Source organism: Mytilus edulis, chromosome 14 (assembly GCF_963676685.1).
Source record: "Mytilus edulis chromosome 14, xbMytEdul2.2, whole genome shotgun sequence".
NCBI lineage: Eukaryota > Metazoa > Mollusca > Bivalvia > Mytilida > Mytilidae > Mytilus > Mytilus edulis.
Window position 1 is genome coordinate 1,474,014 of NC_092357.1, and position 9,794 is coordinate 1,483,807.

The following is a 9,794-nucleotide window of genomic DNA, read 5'->3' on the forward strand; positions in this document are numbered from 1 at the left end:
TATCGTGCAACTCATAATCATATTAGGTGTCTCACAAAGTCGAAAATAAAAAGTAATGAACATTTTTTTTAAATAATGGTTGTGTTTCTGTTATTTATATTGTTTTGTAAATTATCAATAATCAATAATATCATTGTAATTTCAGCTGAAGGATAAAACAGGATGTTTGACGACCTATAACAGCAGTAAATACGAAATGCATGGAACTACACAATGTATCATTTAATCAAATGCTAATACACAGCCATGCATTTGTTGATTGGATTTACCAGAAGTAATGACGATATAATTATTCGACTGTAAAGAAAGGAAGTGATAGAAAATGATTATAACAATTATCCAAAACACGTGAAGTTTTCATAAAAGTATTTCGTCAGAGCGACAGCGAGGTTTACAGCGGGGTTGGTATGAATAATACAGCATGTGAACATTTGAGTTCTAAACCAAATTACACAATTGCAGTTTTTGCCATATTACTGGCTTTTTTTACAATAGTTTGCAATCTTATGCTGATATTCGTAATACAAAGCACAAAACGTCTTCATACATGTACAAATGCGTTTGTGACATCACTTGCAGTTAGTGACTTTATTCACGGATGTTTAAAAATGCCATTTGTTGCTGTAGCAAATCTTAATGCGAATTGGGTACCAGACTCGTCTTTGTGTCACGTGCTAGCATATGTTATGACAACAGGAAGAATATCTGCGACATTGTCTCTTACGATGCTGTCTATTGATAGATGTATTGCTATTTATAAACCTGTTCAATACTCCAGTATTATAACGCCTTTCTCGTCCGGAAGTGTAATTCTTTGCTTATGGATCATAAGTTTTCTGATTGCATGTATTCCGTTTATGGGACATATTAGCTATCATTTTGACGCTCAGGAATCCTTATGCATGTTTACTGGGTTGTCATGGACATTTCACGTGCTGATTCTCACGATCATGTCTACGTTTATTCCTACTCTGGTGATCATTGTTGCCCTATGCATCATAGTGAGAGAAGCTAGATTCCGGCATCGTATTTTCGCATTAGCAACCGTACCAATAGTTCTGTCTAATGTCCAGCCCAAAAATCCAATTAAAACTTTGCGTGCAATGAGATCGCTATTTTTTATTGCTTTTGCGTATCTAATATTTTGCATACCGGAAGCAATTTGGTTTCTGGTCAAAGTACACGTTACAGACTGTTTGTCGACAAAATTAGTCAATTTTAAGACGATTTGGTCAATGATATGCTGTTTTATGACGCCAGTAATAATAGCAATATTTAACAAGAGTTATCATAAAAGATTACAACATCTCATTTGCCGAAAATGCTGTAGAAGCAGCAGGAAGAAAGTTTCAGACTTTTCAGTTTCAACGGGTTTACATTCTATTTTAGAAGCATCTTATACAATCAGCCATTTCCGTCCGATTCCGAAAAATATAATTCTGTTAGCAAGCGAATCCTCGCGGGTACATTTGAGAAATTCTGTTCAAGCGAACCCAACTGCTCAATCACGGACTCTTTTTGAAAAGCCTATGCTTCGAAAAGCGATGTCATCACAAGAGTTTGGATGATAAAGCATCATATTTTAATTATGTGTCCTTGTCTGTTTTATTAATGAAAGATCACGTGTTTTTTTTTTATCAGTGACAATATGTTTTTCACTTTAAGCTGGTAAAATTATAAATATAAAATATGACAAATTCATTCCAGTTACCACACGAACAATGAAGTGGTGAAGTCTAATACAAATATGATTGCCAACATTTTGTCTGATGGATTCCGTGACTATTCTATGGAATTATCTTAATGTTGTGAAAAATGTAAAAGATACAGTGGGCATCGCGTTCGACGCAAATCTTAATTGACTAGGAATATCCGTTTTACTTTCAAAGATCGGTGGCTCTTTCCAGGCACTATGGCACTATTCTCCAACCATTAAAAACTCAAAGCTACGAAATAGCCAGGAGTGATTAAAGAAGCCTTAAACACCAATCAATCAATCAAACAATGAAATAGTTTCAGGAGAAGAAAATCAACGTTGTGCACTGTGAGCCCTTCAGTTCTAAAACAAACAACAGCTAGATGAACATTGATTTGGCTATACTTTTTGGATCTTTTGGATTATAGCTCTTCATCTTTTATATATACTTTGGATTGCAAATATTTTGGCCACGAGCATCACTGAAGAGACATGTATTGTCGAAATGCGCATCTGGTGCAAGAAAAATTGGTACCGTTAATTTTATTGTGACAGTTGTAAAACAAACTATTTAATAAAATGTTCTATAAATTCACATCTTCTCTTATGTTCAAATACATAGAGGGCTTTAATGTAGTTACAAAACGATAATAACAGTGGTGTGACGGATAACAAGTACACACAAAAGTTGTTAGCATCCACGTAAATATATTCATAGTTTGGAATAATTTGATGTCTCTGGATTCATCAGTGGTCTAAGGTGTGTATAATAAGTACTGTGAATCTGAAATTAGAAAAAAATGAAGTTATACATGCAGTCAAATCTTTTAAACGAAATCAGGCTTTTCAGTAAATACACCAGATGCCTTCTCATTTCTCCTATTCAAAATATCAATCAATGGCGCTCAATGTAGTTGTATTTTCCAAAATCTGACGTAAAAATAAATCAATACTCATTTATTATTACTACTTTTTTGGAATGTGTTAATCTACTATCACGTAGAATAACGCTTTAAAAACTAACAGAAACATATAAAACATTATGGCTTGATTCTTAGGTGTACATCACTGTTTAGCAATAGTGTTCCACACGGATGAATTCGAAAATCGCTGTACTGATAATAAACTATTCATTTGTATATATGTATAGTTTATACAATGACGTCATTTTTTTTAATACGTACAACTTCATTTTGAGAGTAAACACCAAGTGTTTGTCTATTACACATGTGTCACATTGTGAATGTGCCTTCAAAGTATTTTTGGTTTGTGTACAACTGATAAAAGTTGTGTAGAAGAAAAACGCATCTCATGTACTAAATAAAGGCGACAGCTCAAATCTCGTAAATCGATTAAAAAGTGACAAATCACGGCAAATAATAATAAAAATCTACAAAGAGTGAGATCCAGTGCATAGATAGGGTAGACTCCTTTGGCTATGCATGCATCTTCCACAATGCGTAATCATAGTCTTGATTTTTTTAACCTCCAATACAAGGGTTTGTGTATATAATATTTTATAGTATTTTACACATTACATAATTCGGTAAACTACTCAAGAGTCTTCTTCATATACTTTTACAAGATTTCAGAATATTTTAAAGAAAAAATAATTTAAAACATGATTCCAAAATCTGCTTACCATTGATTCATACAATTCGTGGAACACTTAATTTCGTCGATTTCTTGTGTATATATAGATTATCCACGAATTTGAAATTGAATCATTTTATACAATTTAGACATCGGAACTATGCCTACCTCTGTTTGGTTCATTGGAGCCATCTTAGCATAGTCATATAAGGCTTGGTAAACCTGGCCATCATATCGTCCTAGACAACTCTGTAGTACTTGGTCTGGGATGTCAAAGGCATCTACAAGAGCCACTGCATTTGGTCTAATTACTTCAAATAGTTTGAACATCGCCTTTTGTAAATAATCTACTTGTTGTGCAGATAAAAATCCATCCTATTGAAAATGTAATAGTGAATGCATGCAAAATAAGAATGTAGGACAGAAAGTCACATGACAAAAATGACAGACAAGAAGTCACAGACAAGAAGTCACAGGACAAAAATTCACAATTCAGTTTTCAAGATAATGTTTTGGTGTTTTAATTGAACTATTATTTGTAATTAAAATGTATTTAATTTATATCTATAACGATCAACTTATTGTTATGAAAACAAAATATTAAAATGGATTGTTACTTAAACGGCTTCATGTTGCCAAGAAATATATCCTTTGCATGATTAAAATTTCATAAATTTTCATTTATTAAGCTTTATGAACAATGTCCTAAACTTAGAAATGAATGTATGTAATAAAAAGAAAATATTTCAAGATCTTCGTATCATATATTCACAGAATTGTCAACAAATTATTTGTGACTTTATGTCCTGTGACGTCTTGTCCTGTGACTTTCTGTCCGTTTACCCAAGATAAGAGGCAGACAAAGAAACTCATATGAGTTCTTCATCAATACTTTTTTCTTTAAAACAAATAAACTTTTCAATTATTTACTATTTCATAAATACTACAATTAATTCTAAATACGTGCACGTCTTTTTCCTTCATTCCCACAAACAATATGCTTGACACAACTTGTAAAGATTTAACGTATACAGTATAACCATAAGTAAATACTAAGTCAAGGTGCCAATAAAACTTACATGTATAAATTCTCCCAAATTCTCTAAAATTCCATGAACGCTATACAATTGACAAACAGCTTTCAATACCTCGTTTGTTTTGCTATCGCCATTACTTCTTTCAACATTTTCCACAAAATTCTGAACGCAAAACAGATGACAATGAGCCTGAAATAATAATCACATAGTAAAAACAGGATATGTATCCCATTAACATGATTAACGAACCCGCTCTCGACCTGTTTCGGAAATCATGATATTTCGATTATTGATGTTTTTAACCTCAATGTATGTTATATTTATCTCTAAATGTATTAAGAAGATACGCACATTAGTTTACTACTATCATCTCCGAACTATACTTCTATGATGAGTTTATTTACAACCACTGGGTCGATGCCACTGCTGGTGGAGATTTATTTACCCGAGGGTATCACCAGCCCAGTAGTCGGCAGTTGTTGTGCTGACATGTATTATCATTGATATGGTTATATTTATAAATCAACTGTTTACAAAATTTTGAATTTTTGAAAAACTAAGACTTTTCTACCTCAGACATAGATTACCTTAGCTGTATTTGGCATAACTTTTAGGTAATCTATGCTCTTCAACTTCGTACTTTATTTGGCCTTTCTAACTTTTTTGGATTCGAGCGTGGCTGATGAGTCTTTTGTAGACGAAACGCGCGTCCGGCGTATATACAAAATTTAGTCCTGGTATCTATGATGAGTTTATCTAGAGTACATAAGTTTAGCCATTTTTTTGATTGGCCAGTTGATGATTATTCTTAGTTTTATGTGTTTGGTCCTTTATTCATTATCATTTGTCTGTTTGACATCCTTCTTTTGTATTTTACAAAAATAAGATGGGAATTTATTTCGTTCATTGCAACTTTGATCCATTCTGTTTCTTTATGAAAAGAGAGACAAAGATAACAGGGATACATTCAAATCGCATTAGTCATGAAAACTGACCATTTCATGTTAAAACAAAGATGACAAAAGGACAAACAAATTCACAAAACTCCACACGCAGTCCCGGTAAAAAATATAGTTTGATAGGACACAATTGGGATTGCGGTTATGACAATTGGAATATATCTGTCATCATCCGTGAAAAAGATATTCCATAACAGTCAACAAACTCGTAATGTAATTTTCCGAAGGAATATTTTTCACCATTTTCTACATTTGAAAATGCCTGTACGACGTCAGGAATATGACAGTTGTTGTCCATTCGTTTAATGTGTTTTATCCTTTGATTTTGCCATTTGATAAGGGACTTTCCGTTCTGAAATTTCCTCGGAGTTCAGTATTTTTGTGATTTTACTTTTTTTTTCACTTCACAACTTGGAACTCTTGGTTTAATAGCTTCCTTGAGAGTAGTAACTCTCTATAATCGAAATCATAATAGGAAATAAAAGTCACGATATGAGGCAGATTTTTTCTCCTTGGTAAATGATAACCGTTCCGGTTACTAGAGTATATACACCATTTCTAGTGATATTAGCGTTGTTCAACTGTGTTATAAAAAAGAAGATGTAGTATGATTGCCAATGAAACAACTTTGTTAATAGTTTCCTATTTTGTGAGTTGCTGTTTGCCTGTTTTTATTTGGCAGTATGTATTGTCGATCTCTCACCGGTAATGAGTTTTGTGATTGCCCTTATCTGTTAATCATTTTGTAGATTTTTCACACAAGAGTGCACACGCTGAAATGTCTCGTCTTCTTTACTTATTGTTGATCTTATGTTGATAGTCCTAAATACAACGCTTTATTACAACTGTCACATAAACTTAACAATAATCAAGAAAAACAAACATTGACCACTGAACCATGAAAATGAGATAAAGGTCAGATGAACCATGCCAGGCGGGCATGTTTAGCTAACAATTCTTCCATACAACAAACATAGTTGACCTATTGCTTATAGTTTAAGAAAACAGACCAAAACACAAAAACTTAACAATGAGTAACGAACCATGAAAATGAGTTCCAGGTCAAATATAACCTGCGCGACTGACATATAGATCATAAAGTATTTCCAAATATAGTTGACCTATTGCATATAGTATTAGAAAAAAGAAAAAAAACCCAAAAGCTTAACTTTGACCACTGAACGATGAAAATGAGTTCAAGGTCAGATGACACCTGTCAGCAAGACATGTACACCTTACAATCATTCCATACAACAAATATAGTAGACCTATTGCATACAGTACAATGAAAACAGACCAAAATACAAAAACTTAACTATAACCAGTGAACCATGAAAATGAAGTCAAGGTCAGATGACACCTGCCAGTTGGACATGTACACCTTACAGTCCTTCTATACACCCAATACACTAGACCTATTGCTTATAGTATCTGAGATATGGACTTGACCAAAACTTAACCTTGTTCACTGATCAATGAAGTGAAAAATGTCTAACGGGCATGAGGACCTTGCAAGGTACGCACATACCAAATATAGTTAACCTTTTACTTATAATAAGAGAGAATTTAACATTACAAAAATTCTTAACTTTTTTTCAAGTAGTCACTGAACCATGAAAATGAGGTCAAGGACTTGGGACATGTGACTGACGGAAACTTCGTAACATGAGGCATCCATATACAAAGTATGAAGCATCCAGGTCTTCCGCCTTCTAAAATATAAAGCTTTTAAGAAGTTAGATAACGCCGCCTCCGCCGCCGCCGGATCACTATCCCTATGTCGAGTTTTCTGCGACAAAAGTTGCAGGCTCGACAAAAACGCAAACCTACATTAGCCGCCCAAAACAGCTGAACTGAACTCTTGTTCCATGCTTCATGTGCAGGGCTACCAGACTGTATCAATGATTGCATTTGTTTGGCTGCTTCTTCTATTAACCTGAAAAAAAACATAAGTGAACTTAAATATAACACCAAGTAATTTCGGTTCAAAAGATTTAGTTTTTATATCAACTTTAATTTGTGTAGTAATTCTAAGAACACACTCCTATTTTACAACACCTATTGCATTATAACTCATAGCCTCCAAATAAAGTTCTTATTTCTTTTCATAACAAATAAATTGTCATATAGTTTTTTTAACTGTTTCGATACTTGTACATCCGATGCTTTCAAATATTCGGCTTTGAGCGTTTCGATGAAGGTAAATCAAGAAAAGCGCTTCGGACGTGTGTTGGGTTTCATGTTTAATTACTAAGTGCCTTTCTTTTATTTATTTTTTGGGAGTGCACAAGAAGGAACAGTTATGACATGGCAATATAAAAAAACTAAGTACTGCATCGGAGCCAAGATTATAATAATACATGTTATGTGGATCAGCTTCATAGTCCAGTCATCACCCACGGACGTGTGAAAATGCCAAAGGCATCATGAGTTGAATCTTTTAGTAGTGTATTACCTTGCAGCTCTGTGTTTATAAGCTTTGACTAAACAGTTGAATGATAAATGTTCATCCATGCATGACCTTTTCTCGGGTATCTCTGCAATATAACTGACAAATCCAGGGAGTTTTGATCCCTGTTGTTTATCCTTGTAACACTTCATTAAATACCTGTAGTATAACAATGTTTGATATAACACTTCATTAAATACCTGTAGTATAACAATGTTTGATATAACAGAATCAATACCAAAAGTATAAAGAAGATGTGATCTCATTCTAGAATTTTACTAAGTGAAGTGTCGTCATATAACTTTAAACATAAAATGCCCTTGCTAGATTAAAAACGAAAGTGGAAATCAAATTCCACTATAAGATGTCCAAAAAGTATCTTATACATGTATAATTAAAAAAGTATGTATGATATATAGAATAATCAAGTTGTGGAACAACTAAATTGAAAAAAAAATTTATACACTGACAAGTCAAGACTATTGAAAAATTAATTTCTTTATAAATTAACTGTTTAAATTTTTTTTAACACATAAATGTCTTTTTTTCTGATTGTTAGTTGTATTATATATGTATATATAACTTATTTATCATTTTCGTAATTTATTTTGGCATGGATAAATAAATTATCAAATATTTGGTGACCCGGTATTGACTCTTAACGTGTAGCCTCTAAGCTACTCAGTATGTTCAATTTTGGTTGATATGTTTTGCGTACTGAATTAATCCACATATCTTGTATCGAAGACATTTGACGTGCGCCACATGTGTACCAGGATCTGATTACACTTCCAGAGCACCTGCGATCACCCCAGTTATGTTTGGGTTCGTGTTGCTTAGTCTTTTTTTATGTTGTATTTTGTGTACTATTTGGTGTCTGTCTTTTTCTTTTCAGTCATGACATCGTCAGTTTATTTTCGATTTAGGAGTTTTACTGTCCATCTGGTATCTTTCGCCTCTCTTTTACAGCCTTACCGTGCAACTTGTAGCATCATAACTGTGTTTTCACCTTCGTATGTACATGCTGGTACTACGCTAACGTATATTTTCGGAAGTCCACTAGCATGTGAATATCCGTGACCACCACAACATATTCGACACACCTCTACACCAGCAGATGCAGCATAGGAGGTGAATGCTTTTAATCCTGCTGACAATGCATGAAGCTAAAATTATATATAAAGTTTAACGTTAATCACGATGATACATGTACAATGATTTACAGGTATGCGCATACAATGCATAACTCCATTCCAGATACGGATTTTTGTATTTTTCCTTTTTCATTTTCAGGAGAAAATATTTGTTTCGTTTGTAATATTGTTTCAAAGGTCTCTATCGACACATCTCTTAAAGTCAATTCAACTATACTTCAAAATATATTGTGTTGACTGTTAATATATGTTTATGCTTAATTAGTAAAACGCCGGATGTATTTAGTATTGCAGGAGCGGTCTACCTTTTCAGATCACATAAATGTATGCCCTATCTGTGTAGGTTAGTGTAACTCATGCAATTTTGAATTTTCGTTTTTTTATGATTCCTTGTTTTATTCATTTTTTTCTTTTTTTGGTCAAGGTTGTCTGCTTTCATTGATTCACTACTTTTGATTCTCTTCGTATTGTCTTTTTTTATTTTTCGTCTGATCAGCAATTTTTTAACTTATTATTAAGTTGTTTAGTGTTCAGCTGTTATTACCCTATGTTGTTTCTGACCCCCTTTTCAATATTACCCCCACTATAGATGCACATTATAATTAATTTATTAGTTTACTTGTGGCAATTCCTCTAGTTGTCCTTTTTCTATTTTCTGACTACCCTCTGAGTATGCAGTAGACATATAATTCCCAGCAAAGTACAAAGCGTAAGCTGTGGCTAATAAAGGGAATAGCCTATACTGCTGTGTTTGGTAGTCTAATATCTGAGGTTCAATACCACTGAAAACACAATATATATAGCCTTTGTTAGTTTGTATGTTTGTTTTCATTTTTAGTTCATTTAAATGTTCTGGAGTTTAGAATGACGTCCATTTTCACTGAACTTGTTCCAATCTGTTTTAGC

General features: G+C 33.3%; 2 protein-coding genes across 2 annotated transcripts in view; one reads left to right on the top strand and one right to left on the bottom strand.

The window, feature by feature from the left end:
• The first annotated feature begins 166 nt into the window (after positions 1–166).
• LOC139503557 (rhodopsin, GQ-coupled-like) lies at positions 167–2,235 on the top strand. The gene has a single exon (XM_071293358.1). The coding sequence runs from the start codon at positions 408–410 to the stop codon at positions 1,566–1,568; it is 1,161 nt and encodes a 386-aa protein (XP_071149459.1). The 5' UTR covers positions 167–407; the 3' UTR covers positions 1,569–2,235.
• A 2-nt stretch (positions 2,236–2,237) lies between these two features.
• The window catches only part of LOC139503556 (peroxisomal acyl-coenzyme A oxidase 1-like), a 32,826-nt gene continuing 25,269 nt past the window's right edge, over positions 2,238–9,794 (bottom strand). The window contains exons 8-14 of the mRNA XM_071293357.1: positions 9,508–9,670; positions 8,710–8,900; positions 7,741–7,893; positions 7,116–7,221; positions 4,369–4,515; positions 3,458–3,664; positions 2,238–2,480 (exon numbers count right to left, since the gene is read on the bottom strand). Of these exons, the coding sequence (XP_071149458.1) occupies positions 2,409–2,480; positions 3,458–3,664; positions 4,369–4,515; positions 7,116–7,221; positions 7,741–7,893; positions 8,710–8,900; positions 9,508–9,670 (1,039 nt within the window). The 3' untranslated portion in view covers positions 2,238–2,408. The remainder of the gene's footprint in view (positions 2,481–3,457; positions 3,665–4,368; positions 4,516–7,115; positions 7,222–7,740; positions 7,894–8,709; positions 8,901–9,507; positions 9,671–9,794) is intronic.

Excerpts from the sequence above, each read along its gene's own strand:
- LOC139503557 (XM_071293358.1), top strand. The coding sequence starts at position 408 with ATGAATAATACAGCATGTGAACATTTGAGTTCTAAACCAAATTACACA.